General features: G+C 47.5%; 2 protein-coding genes across 3 annotated transcripts in view; one reads left to right on the forward strand and one right to left on the reverse strand.

The window, feature by feature from the left end:
* The window catches only part of LOC139407392 (apoptosis, caspase activation inhibitor), a 55664-nt gene extending 47847 nt beyond the window's left edge, over positions 1-7817 (reverse strand). Inside the window, exons 1-2 of one of the 2 annotated variants that reach the window (XM_071151139.1) lie at positions 7494-7817; positions 5494-5668 (exon numbers count right to left, since the gene is read on the reverse strand). In XM_071151139.1, coding sequence (XP_071007240.1) covers positions 5494-5668; positions 7494-7778 — 460 coding nt within the window. In that variant the 5' untranslated portion in view covers positions 7779-7817. The remainder of the gene's footprint in view (positions 1-5493; positions 5669-7493) is intronic. The other variant, XM_071151140.1, reaches the window with a different exon arrangement.
* A 352-nt stretch (positions 7818-8169) lies between these two features.
* Positions 8170-9807, forward strand: LOC139407393 (muscarinic acetylcholine receptor M5-like). The gene has a single exon (XM_071151141.1). The coding sequence runs from the start codon at positions 8170-8172 to the stop codon at positions 9805-9807; it is 1638 nt and encodes a 545-aa protein (XP_071007242.1).
* The last annotated feature ends 3698 nt before the right edge of the window (positions 9808-13505 follow it).

Raw genomic sequence — 13505 nt, forward strand, 5'->3', positions numbered from 1 at the left:
AAAGGAGAAATGCTCACTAACAGGGATGTAAACTAATGTGTGCACAAAATTGTAGAGAAATAAGCTTTGTGTGTGCATGGAACATTTCTGGGATCTTTTATTTCAGCTCATGAAACAAGGGACCAACACTTTACATGTTGTGTTTTATATTGTTGTTCAGTGTATTAATATAAGTGTTAACTCTACTTATGATCCTGTGTTAATATCACTGGTTAAATCCACTTCAATCAGTGTAGATTGGGGATGAGTCAGGTTAAAGAAGGCATTTTAAGACATGGATTGTGTATGAGTGCCATTCCGAATGTGAATGGGGAAGACAACATATTTAAGTGCCTTTGAACGGGGTAGGGTAGTAGGTGCCAGGCGCATCGGTTTGAGTGTGTCAAGAACTGCAACGCTGCTGGGTTTTGCACACTCAACAGTTTCCTGTATGTATCAAGAATGGTGCACCACCCAAAGGATATCCAGCCAACTTGACACAACTGTGGGAAGCATTGGAATTAACATGGGCCAACATCCCTGTGGAACGCTGTCGACACCTTGTAGAGTTGTTCTGAGGTACAAAAGGGGGAGATCCTAATGTTTTGCTGACTCAGGGTATAATCTACATACTGAACATAGTAAAAAGATAGGGTGTAAACAGGCTATTATGAAAGTTGAAGGAATGTGATCTGCTCTGTCCCAAACAGTGTGTCCTGTTCTCCAGACCATACACGAGAGAATAATTCAACACAGCAGTTAGGCTACAGCATGACAAACTTGCACTGCTACAGGGGAGAGAGAGAGAGAGAGGAAAGGAGAGAGAGGAGAGGAGAAAAAAACAGGGGAGGTGGCTCCTTCTGTGCCCAGAAAAACACCTCTTAAACACATTTCTGTCCACGTTCAATTAAGAGTCCTCTGGAGAGCAGTGAACTGGTCCTCTCTCTCTCCTTTACCTAGACTAATCTGGTAGTGGACTGGTCCTCTCTCTCTCCTTTACCTAGACTAATCTGGTAGTGGACTGGTCCTCTCTCTCTCCTTTACCTAGACTAATCTGGTAGTGGACTGGTCCTCTCTCTCTCCTTTACCTAGACTAATCTGGTAGTGGACTGGTCCTCTCTCTCTCCTTTACCTAGACTAATCTGGTAGTGGACTGGTCCTCTCTCTCTTTTACCTAGACTAATCTGGTAGTGGACTGGTCATCTCTCTCTCCTTTACCTAGACTAATCTGGTAGTGGACTGGTCCTCTCTCTCTTTTACCTAGACTAATCTGGTAGTGGACTGGTCCTCTCTCTCTCCTTTACCTAGACTAATCTGGTAGTGGACTGGTCCTCTCTCTCTCCTTTACCTAGACTAATCTGGTAGTGGCCTGGTCCTCTCTCTCTCTTTTACCTAGACTAATCTGGTAGTGAACTGGTCCTCTCCCTCTCCTTTACCTAGACTAATCTGGTAGTCAACACATCACCACAGTAACCCTCAGAGAGGAGAGAGGGGACACCAGGTCAACACATCACCACAGTAACCATCAGAGAGGAGAGAGGGGACACCAGGTCAACACATCACCACAGTAACCATCAGAGAGGAGAGAGGAGACACCAGGTCAACACATCACCACAGTAACCATCAGAGAGGAGAGAGGGGACACCAGGTCAACACCTCACCACAATAACCATCAGAGAGGGGACACCAGGTCAACACATCACCACAGTAACCATCAGAGAGGAGAGAGGGGACACCAGGTCAACACCTCACCACAGTAACCATCAGAGAGGGGACACCAGGTCAACACATCACCACAGTAACCATCAGAGAGGAGAGAGGGGACACCAGGTCAACACATCACCACAGTAACCATCAGAGAGGAGAGAGGGGACACCAAGTCAACACATCACCACAGTAACCATCAGAGAGGAGACACCAGGTCACCACAGTAACCATCAGAGAGGGGACACCAGGTCAACACATCACCACAGTAACCATCAGAGAGGAGAGAGGAGACACCAGGTCAACACCTCACCACAGTAACCATCAGAGAGGAGAGAGGGGACACCAGGTCAACACATCACCACAGTAACCATCAGAGAGGAGAGAGGAGACACCAGGTCAACACATCACCACAGTAACCATCAGAGAGGGGACACCAGGTCAACACATCACCACAGTAACCATCAGAGAGGGGACACCAGGTCAACACATCACCACAGTAACCATCAGAGAGAAGAGAGGGGACACCAGGTCAACACATCACCACAGTAACCATCAGAGAGGGGACACCAGGTCAACACATCAACACAGTAACCATCAGAGAGGAGAGAGGAGACACCAGGTCAACACATCACCACAGTAACCATCAGAGAGGAGACACCAGGTCACCACAGTAACCATCAGAGAGGGGACACCAGGTCAACACATCACCATAGTAACCATCAGAGAGGGGACACCAGGTCAACACATCACCACAGTAACCATCAGAGAGGGGACACCAGGTCAACACATCACCACAGTAACCATCAGAGAGGGGACACCAGGTCAACACATCACCACAGTAACCATCAGAGAGGAGAGAGGAGACACCAGGTCAACACATCACCACAGTAACCATCAGAGAGGAGACACCAGGTCACCACAGTAACCATCAGAGAGGAGACACCAGGTCACCACAGTAACCATCAGAGAGGGGACACCAGGTCAACACATCACCATAGTAACCATCAGAGAGGGGACACCAGGTCAACACATCACCACAGTAACCATCAGAGAGGAGAGAGGGGACACCAAGTCAACACATCACCACAGTAACCATCAGAGAGGAGACACCAGGTCAACACATCACCACAGTAACCATCAGAGAGGGGACACCAGGTCAACACATCACCATAGTAACCATCAGAGAGGGGACACCAGGTCAACACATCACCACAGTAACCATCAGAGAGGAGAGAGGGGACACCAGGTCAACACCTCACCACAGTAACCATCAGAGAGGGGACACCAGGTCAACACATCACCACAGTAACCATCAGAGAGGAGACACCAGGTCAACACATCACCACAGTAACCATCAGAGAGGAGAGAGGGGACACCAGGTCAACACATCACCACAGTAACCATCAGAGAGGGGACACCAGGTCAACACATCACCACAGTAACCATCAGAGAGGAGAGAGGGGACACCAGGTCAACACATCACCACAGTAACCATCAGAGAGGAGAGAGGGGACACCAGGTCAACACATCACCACAGTAACCCTCTGACATCTGTTACATAGAGGGAGAAAGAGGGAGGGGAGGGAGAGAAGGGGAGAGTGGCAGAGGGAGGGCAGGGAGAGAGGGGGGGGGGGGGAGGGGAGAAGGGGAGAGTGGCAGAGGGAGGGCAGGGAGAGAGGGGGGGAGGGGAGAAGGAGGGGGCGAGAAAGGGAGAGCGGAAGAGGGAGGGCAGGGAGAGAAGGGGAGAGTGGCAGAGGGAGAAGGAGGGGGTGAGGGAGAGCGGAAGAGGGAGGGCAGGGAGAGAGGGGGGGAAGGGGAGAAGGAGGGGGCGAGTAAGGGAGAGCAGCAGAGGGAGGGCAGGGAGAGGGGGGGGGAAGGGGAGAAGGAGGGGGCGAGAAAGGGAGAGCAGCAGAGGGAGGGCAGGGAGAGAGGGGGGGAAGGGGAGAAGGAGGGGGCGAGAAAGGGAGAGCAGCAGAGGGAGGGCAGGGAGAGGGGGGGAAGGGGAGAAGGAGGGGGCGAGAAAGGGAGAGCAGCAGAGGGAGGGCAGGGAGAGAGGGGGGGGGGGGGGGTGAGAAGGGGAGAGTGGCAGAGGGAGGGCAGGGAGAGAGGGGGGGGGAGGGGAGAAGGAGGGGGCGAGAGAGGGAGAGAGGGGGGGGAGGGGAGAAAGAGAGAGAGAGGAAAATCTCTGATCGAAAATGTTAAAGGCTGTCCTCTTGGTCCGCAATTCTACAGATTTTGCCACGGGCGGAGACAAATTTGTACTGTTTTATAGCTAGTCTCCTGCGATTCTACAGATTTTGCCACGGCGGAGACAAATTTGTACTGTTTTATAGCTAGTCTCCTGCGATTCTACAGATTTTGCCACGGGCGGAGACAAATTTGTACTGTTTTATAGCTAGTCTCCTGCAATTCTACAGATTTTGCCACGGGCGGAGACAAATTTGTGCTGTTTTTGAGCTAGTCTCCTGCAATTCTACAGATTTTGCCACAGGCGGAGACAAATTTGTACTGTTTTTGAGCTAGTCTCCTGCAATTCTACAGATTTTGCCACGGGCGGAGACAAATTTGTGCTGTTTTTGAGCTAGTCTCCTGCAATTCTACAGATTTTGCCACGGGCGGAGACAAATTTATACTGTTTTTGAGCTAGTCTCCTGCAATTCTACAGATTTTGCCACGGGCGGAGACAAATTTGTGCTGTTTTTGAGCTAGTCTCCTGCAATTCTACAGATTTTGCCACGGGCGGGGACAAATTTGTGCTGTTTTTGAGCTAGTCTCCTGCAATTCTACAGATTTTGCAACGGGCGGAGACAAATTTGTGCTGTTTTTGAGCTAGTCTCCTGCAATTCTACAGATTTTGCCACGGGCGGAGACAAATTTGTACTGTTTTTGAGCTAGTCTCCTGCAATTCTACAGATTTTGCCATGGGCGGAGACAAATTTGTACTGTTTTCGAGCTAGTCTCCTGCAATTCTACACATCGTTACTCCTCAGAAACAGACGACACGAATAACCCTGATTAATATCGATCATCCTGCGGACTCTGAGGACAGGAACCTCATGAAAATGAGAATAAAACAGTTAAACAAGGGAGAGCTGAGGAAACCAGTGCTACTACATAACTCACCATTCAGAGAGGATACACGGATTAAAGGGTCATTGAAAAGTGAGACAGGGTGTATTAGGGTTTTGTCTGAGTAGAAAGTGCAAATTATGTCGCTTTAAAAGAGGCACTAAGTTGTTTTCTTTAGTCCTTTCTTGAATATGCCAACATATTATATATACACACTTTTTCAACCCAAAATAAAAGGATACATATTTAATGTTATGCGCCTGCCTTGTGCTACTTCTACTATGTCAGGGAGTTGAATTAGGCTAGAATATCTAGGCTAGAATATCTAGGCTATGCTGTGTCAGTGAAGGACCTCTTCTCTAGATATTCACAGGATTTAGAATTGGAGAACAATGACCAATGTTAAGTAGTAGGCCTGCTTCTCATTCGCCAAGCATGAACCTAGTGCCGTCACTGAGGAATATGATATTCCTCTGTCTGCCTTCCCAACACAATGTCTAGCTAAGTGTCTGCCACGTTTATTCTGTTCTGCCTGGGCCACATAAAGACAGACAGAGGCACGTCTTCTGAAACTGTCACATGTTATAAGACTAACCTAAGTGACAGGCAGACTGACATCAAAGACCAGCAACACAAGCAAGAATATTCTGGATGACTGTCAGTCAGCACAGAGCTGAATAAGTTGTCAGAACCACACTGGCCAGGCCATTTCCAGGGAAAACCTCATGTATTCCTTACCTGCTGATTCGAGGAGGACGTGGTAGTCAGTCCCTCTCTGTGTGGGCGTATCATCACTAGGCTCCTCCTTCTCTGACTCCTTGTAACGATCCCAGTTAGACTCCAATTTCCTCTTGGTGAAAACCTCCATCCCCTCATCCTCATCCTCATCCATCCTGTTCCCTTCATCCTGACCCTGCAGTATCAACAGAAGAGTCAGTAGGACAGAGAAAGACACATCAAAGAAATCAAAATGAACACAACATATGTAAATGATTGACAGGTGCACATCTATAGTACTTTTGTTGAGTTCTCTCAAGTTTACAGTTGAAGGTCATCTCCACCTTTTTCCATGTGTTAAAATTATGTTGAATGAGGACATTGACATTGATTAAAAAAATCAACATATTTACATCCCTGCCGAGGTTGAGAAGTGGCACTCGGTCACTGGGCATTTGGCATGCGAGGCACTGTGCATAGCAACACCAACAACATTGACCACAACACCAGGCAAACTGCCTGCTTTCCAGGATATCTACAGCACCCGGTGTCACAGGAAGGCCAAGATCATCAAGGACCTCAGCCACCACAGCCAAGGCCTGTTCACCCCACTACCATCTAGATTCTAGAAGGTTAGACAGTACAGGTGCCTCAAAGCTGAGACGGAAAGACTGAAAAACAGATTCTATCTGCAGGCCATCAGACTGTTAAACAGTCACCACTAGCCTCAGTGACTGTTCTAGCCGGCTCCCACCCGGCACTCTACCCTGCACCTTAGAGACTGGTCAGTATGGCCCAAGCAAGTCTCTTCGTCTTTGCTGGTGACACTGTCAGTGACTTATTTAGAATTCAAAGCACATGTCAATGTGGAGCCCTCCGCACTCTTACAAAATGTGGGCTGCGCTTGGCAATGTGGTACACAGCTCAATCTGTCCTCTGCATGCCTTCGGAGGCTCCGCGGTTGCGTCACACCATCCGTACGGCACCTCCGACCACATTTTCAGATCAAGCCTAAATGGTCCTTAAGCCTATTCTCTGCCATGTTATAGCCCCATACAGGCGGGTATTACTAGAGACGTTGGTTTTGTAATTATTATCCAAGCATGTGCGTTATTCCAGAGGACCATTCACACAGGATAAGTTTTTCCCAAACTGCCTCGTGTAATTATACATGTATTTCAAATTGAATTGACTTATGACAGAAGCCTGGGGTACATTGTGCTTGACTGCCAAATGTATAGGTCTCCCATGTAATATTTAAAATGATGAAGTGTGATCCTAATCATTATTTTAGTGATCCATCCATGGTAGATGTCCTTCCTGATAACAACGCTCCACATCCTGCTGATTTCAGCTGCTGAACCGTATTTACACTCAACTGTGTTTACGGATGAGAAAGTGAACTTGCCATTTTCAAAAAGTTTTAGTCAGGATGCTGCTTTGCGATCTATTGCCTAGGACAGGGCTCTCCTAACCTGTTCCTGGAGAGCTACCATCCTGTAGGTTTTCACTCCAACCCTGTTCCTGGAGAGCTACCATCCTGTAGGTTTTCACTCCAACCCTGTTCCTAGAGAGACACCATCCTGTAGGTTTTCACTCCAACCCTGTTCCTGGAGAGCTACCATCCTGTAGGTTTTCACTCCAACCCTGTTCCTAGAGAGACACCATCCTGTAGGTTTTCACTCTAACCCTGTTCCTGGGGAGCTACCATCCTGTAGGTTTTCACCTACATGATGGGTTGTAGAAATTGTTGCGTTTGTATTTCCTCCGTTGCAAAAATACTGAATCTCTTGACACCCAGAAATGAGAGTCGACAGGCAAGGAGGAATCGATTATTTTGGAGTCGACTCCCCACCACTACTTGAAATTGAAAAACGTTTCGATAGCTAGCACATTTTTGTTCAAAGACTTTCCGGAGATGTTTAACATGTCGGCTAACTAAGTTAGCTAATAAACGGATTATCGTTATTGCAACAACAGTTATTTGAGCGTGCTATACAGAACTTTAATCAGCTCCTCACCCTTCCAAATGGGGTAGGTTGATAGCCACGGCCACGGCCTCGATAATGATCCCTTTTTCCCCTTCCAGTTCCATATCGTCCTCTTCCCCGGGCCCTGTGTTCACCACCCGAGGTCCCGCTATCACTTCCCCCGCCAGCTCCCCCTCCACCCCTCGCTCCAGCTCCCCCTCCACCCCTCGCTCCAGCTCCAGCGCACCCTCCACCCCTCGCTCCAGCTCCAGCTCCAGCTCCACCTCCACCTCTCTTCCAGCTAGTTTGACGGCCCCTGTTCGGTCTTCCCTCCATCGGTATCAAATGAACGTTGTACTGTTTAGAGTGTAACGCCAATACAAAGCTATTGGTGTTACATGTAATATCATCCCCCGAAAAAAGGCTACGTTCGACAGGCTGCGTCATTGGTTCCGCCTGACAAATAATTAATAGTTGTATGACTCCAAAATGTAAGGACTCCAAGATATGAAAAACATGAACGACAAATGAATGTTTAAATACTTAAAACCAAACAGAAAACTGATTTTGAAAGATACACTGACATATACAGTAGATAGTGTGTCTTATCCTTGTATTTTCTTTTCTTTCAGGGGAGCCCACAGTAAATAATAATGGAGCCACAAAGACACAATTCCATACCTATCTCCTCACTGTAACATAGCGAGACAGCCACTAAACCAACAAAATGGATGTTGAGGACCTCCAGATCCAAAACTCAACATTTGATGGCAACACATCAGACATTCAGCCTGTCCCACACAACCTATGGGAGGTCATCACCATAGCGACCATATCGGCCATCGTCAGCCTTATAACAGTCGTAGGCAATGTTCTGGTGATGCTGTCGTTCAAGGTCAACAGTCAACTAAAGACAGTCAACAACTACTACCTTCTCAGCTTAGCCTTCGCTGACCTCATAATAGGAGCCCTGTCCATGAACTTATACACCTCATACATCCTAATGGGCTATTGGTCCTTAGGGAACCTAGCCTGTGACCTCTGGTTAGCCCTGGATTATGTGGCCAGCAATGCCTCCGTTATGAACTTGTTAGTCATCAGTTTCGACAGATACTTCTCCATCACAAGGCCGCTGACCTATAGAGCCAAGAGGACGCCGAAGAGAGCGGCTATTATGATTGGCTTAGCGTGGTTGGTGTCGTTTGTCCTCTGGGCGCCGCCTATCCTGTGCTGGCAGTACTTTGCGGGAGAGAGGACGGTCCCGGCAGACCAGTGCCAGATCCAGTTCTTCTCCGAGCCGGTGATCACGTTCGGCACGGCCATCGCAGCGTTCTACATCCCTGTCTCCATCATGACCCTCCTCTACAGTAGGATCTACAAGGAGACAGAGAAACGCACCAAGGACCTGGCTGAGCTGCAGGGCCTCACCACATCTGGTCACCCAGAGACTGTTAATAAACCCCAGAAAACAGTTCTGTTACAGTCCTGTTTTGGCTCTGGTAACGACAGGAGGGACAGGAGGAACCAGGCCTCATGGTCCTCGTCCAACCAGAGCAACGTCACCAAGACCACGACCCGGTCGGACGAGCTGGCCTGGGCCCATGCTGACCAGATCACCTCCTTTAACAGCTACACCTCGTCCGAGGAGGAGGAGACTCACCATCCTGTTTCCGCGGCAACCTCTCATGGGACAATCAAAGGTCAAGTTCAAAGTCAGACAGAGAAAGGACAGACGGCCGCCGATTACGGTGATAACGAAGAAGGCGAGTATTTCCAGACCGCCACTCCACCGCTGAAAAAACTCAGCAAGAAGGGAATCTCTTACAAGTTCAAATTGGTCTCAAAGGATACCAGCAGCCCTCCTCAGAATGACAAAATCACCAACAACACAGACCTCAAAACAGCTCCTCCATGTCCCTCTGAGTCTGACCAGATAGGTCAGAACCACCACCAGAACTCCTCTCCATCATCCCACACCACCACCACCACCACCCCCAAGCCCATGGACCCCTCCCTGAAGAGCCAGATCACCAAGAGGAAGAGGATGGTCCTCATCAAGGAGAAGAAAGCTGCTCAGACCCTCAGTGCCATCCTCCTGGCCTTCATCCTAACATGGACGCCGTACAACATCATGGTGCTCATCTCCACCTTCTGTTCTGACTGCATCCCTGTGTCTCTCTGGCACCTGGGCTACTGGCTCTGTTATGTCAACAGCACCATCAACCCCATGTGTTACGCGTTGTGTAACAAGACTTTTCAGAAGACCTTTAAGATGCTGTTGATGTGTCAGTGGAGGAAGAAGAGAGGGGAGGATAAGCTGTACTGGTGCGGACAGAACCCGGCCATCAACAGCAAGATGACATGATGTAGTGTGGAATAGAGAATATATACAGATGACATGATGTAGTGTGGAATAGAGAATATATACAGATGACATGATGTAGTGTGGAATAGAGAATATATACAGATGACATGATGTAGTGTGGAATAGAGAATATATACAGATGACATGATGTAGTGTGGAATAGAGAATATATACGTATTTGAACATTCAGCAGCAGCAGACCCTTTTATCTAAAATAACTTTTTTGTACAGCAGATATGTTTAGCAAATGTGGCCCATATGGTATTAAACCCACAACAACAACAACAAAATGTGCACTCTGAGGCAGAACTGAGTTTGGGAAAGCGTGATGCACATATTGAATATACCACACATTGCTGCAACTGTACTGTACGGATAGCAATGGAAGTGTGCTTGCTCAAATCACAGTAACTAGTGGTCATAGATATATCTGTGAGGATGAGTAATGCTGTATACTGTTGCACCATCACACACCTCATGTCAAATGTTTCCTATATAAGCTAATGTGCCTTTGTTCGTCAGAAGGTCTGGTGATGAAGACTTGTAATTGTGAATGGATCGGTGTTGACCTTGCTACTGTACTGTGAATGGATCGGTGTTGACCTTGCTACTGTATTGTGAATGGATCGGTGTTGACCTTGCTACTGTATTGTGAATGGATCGTGTTGACCTTGCTACTGTATTGTGAATGGATCGGCGTTGACCTTGTTACTGTATTGTGAATGGATCGTGTTGACCTTGCTACTGTATTGTGAATGGATCGGTGTTGACCTTGCTACTGTATTGTGAATGGATCGGTGTTGACCTTGTTACTGTATTGTGAATGGATCGGTGTTGACCTTGCTACTGTATTGTGAATGGATCAGTGTTGACCTTGCTACTGTATTGTGAATGGATCGGTGTTGACCTTGCTACTGTATTGTGAATGGATCGGTGTCGACCTTGTTACTGTATTGTGAATGGATCGGTGTTGACCTTGCTACTGTATTGTGAATGGATCGGTGTTGACCTTGCTACTGTATTGTGAATGGGTCGGTGTTGACCTTGTTACTGTATTGTGAATGGATCGGTGTTGACCTTGCTACTGTATTGTGAATGGATCGGTGTTGACCTTGCTACTGTATTGTGAATGGATCGGTGTTGACCTTGCTTTTGTGAATGGATCGGTGTTGACCTTGCTACTGTATTGTGAATGGATCGGTGTTGACCTTGCTACTGTATTGTGAATGGATCGGTGTTGACCTTGCTACTGTATTGTGAATGGATCGGTGTTGACCTTGCTACTGTATTGTGTGCTGCTTGTGTACCTTTGATCTGATCAGTGAAATAATCCCAATTGAAACGTATCATGAGAGATCCTCTGAATGCTCTTTTGTTAACACAACCTTTATATTACAACTGCTTCGGGGATGGGCACCAGATCACCAGGACACCCACCTAGGGGACAGTGATCTGAGTGACTAGGGACACCCACCTAGCGGACAGTGATTCGAGGTGACCAGGGACACCCACCTAGGGGACAGTGATCCGAGGTGACCAGGGACACCGATCTGACTGAGTGACCATGGACACCCACATAGGGGACAGTGATCTGGCAGTGACAGGGATTTGAGGTGACCAGGGACACCCACCTAAGGTGACTCATATGGCTTATGGGTCTCTGGGCTACAGTAGCTAACCCATCACGACTGTTCGGTTTCTGGATCACATCAACATGACCTCTCCTGTTAATTACATTACATTAATTACTCTCCTGTGAATTACATTACATTTATTACATTTCAAACACTGCCTATGTGCCAGGAGTGTTACAGAGAACAAAGAGACACCCACCTAGAGGACAGCAATCTGACAGTGACTAGGGACACCCACCTAGAGGACAACAATCTGACAGTGACTAGGGACACCAACCTAGAAGACAGCAATCTGACGGTGACACCCACCCAGAGGAGAGCAATCTGACAGTGACTAGGGACACCCACCTAGAGGACAACAATCTGACAGTGACTAGGGACACCAACCTAGAAGACAGCAATCTGACGGTGACACCCACCCAGAGGAGAGCAATCTGACAGTGACTAGGGACACCCACCTAGAAGACAGCAATCTGACAGTGACTAGGGACACCCACCTAGAGGACAGCAATCTGACGGTGACTAGGGACACCCACCTAGAGGACAGCAATCTGACAGGGACACCCACCTAGAGGACAGCAATCTGACAGTGACTAGGGATACCCACCTAGAGGACAGCAATCTGACAGTGACTAGGGACACCCGCCTAGAGGACAACAATCTGACAGTGACTAGGGACACCCACCCAGAGGACAGCAATCTGACAGTGACACCCACCTAGAGGACAGCAATCTGACAGTAACTAGGGACACCCACCTAGAGGACAGCAATCTGACAGTGACTAGGGACACCCACCTAGAAGACAGCAATGTGACTGTGACTAGGGACACCCACCTAGTGGACAGCAATCTGACAGTGACTAGGGACACCCACCTAGTGGACAGCAATCTGACAGTGATTAGGGACACCCACCTAGAGGACAACAATCTGACAGTGACACCCACCTGGAGGACAGTAATCTGACTGAGTGACTCATGGTGAGGTGAGCCTATCTGAGCGCTGGTCTAAAGTAGACAGGGAATGAGGGGTCATTTCCGATGACCCCCTACACCAATATTGTGTTGAGGAACAGAGCAGGTGGCTCCCCCTTCGCTAAAGCAGTACATTACATAGGGAATAGGGTGTCATTTTGGATACACCGGGATCTCATGTTAGACACGTCTGTCAATAGTCATTCATCGTAACAGGTGGCCTTACAGCAACCCTGCGTGTAATTTATAATCGACAAGGAGTTTTCATTGAGGCCGTTTAAATCCACAGAGAACACATTTTAATATCTAGTTGAACACTGCTTCAGCTTACCGGTTTTTGTTTGTTTTGTTTATTAAGTCGGCCAAGCCGGGAGAAACCCCAGGGATGAAAAAATGGGATCATACTCCCTCTAGCTCACAGACACCAACACAATGCCTCATACACAGCCAGAGCAGTGCACGCCCGGGGAGAATTGAGACATAAAACTCACATTGTGCCTCGTTAAACCACTTCCTGTTAGTTAAGCACTGATTGGACTGATAGATGAATTTTCATCAATGCTTATTAAAATCAGAGATGTTCCACATCCCGATAACGACCTCCAGGCTAGAGGTCGACCGATTATGATTTTTCAACGCCGATACCGATTATTAGAGGACCAAAAAGCCGATACCGATTATTAGAGGACCAAAAAGCCGATACCGATTATTAGAGGACCAAAAAGCCGATACCGATTATTAGAGGACCAAAAAGCCGATACCGATTATTAGAGGACCAAAAAGCCGATACCGATTAATCGGCCGATTAATTTATGTTTTTTGTAATAATGACAATTACAACAATACTAAATGAACACTTATTTATACTTAATATAATACATCAATAAAATCTATTTAGCCTCAAGTAAATAATGAAACATGTTCAATTTGGTTTAAATAATGCAAAAACAAAGTGTTGGAGAAGTAAAAGTGCAATATGTGCCATGTAAGAAAGCTAATGTTTCAGTTCCTTGCTCAGAACATGAGAACATATGAAAGCTGGTGGTTCCTTTTAACACGAGTCTTCAATATTCCCAGGTAAGAAGTTTTAGGT

This window comes from Oncorhynchus clarkii, chromosome 4, assembly GCF_045791955.1.
Source record: "Oncorhynchus clarkii lewisi isolate Uvic-CL-2024 chromosome 4, UVic_Ocla_1.0, whole genome shotgun sequence".
Lineage (NCBI taxonomy): Eukaryota > Metazoa > Chordata > Actinopteri > Salmoniformes > Salmonidae > Oncorhynchus > Oncorhynchus clarkii.

Bases quoted from the DNA above. Each gene is read 5' to 3' on its own strand.
- LOC139407393 (XM_071151141.1), top strand. From the start codon at position 8,170: ATGGATGTTGAGGACCTCCAGATCCAAAACTCAACATTTGATGGCAAC.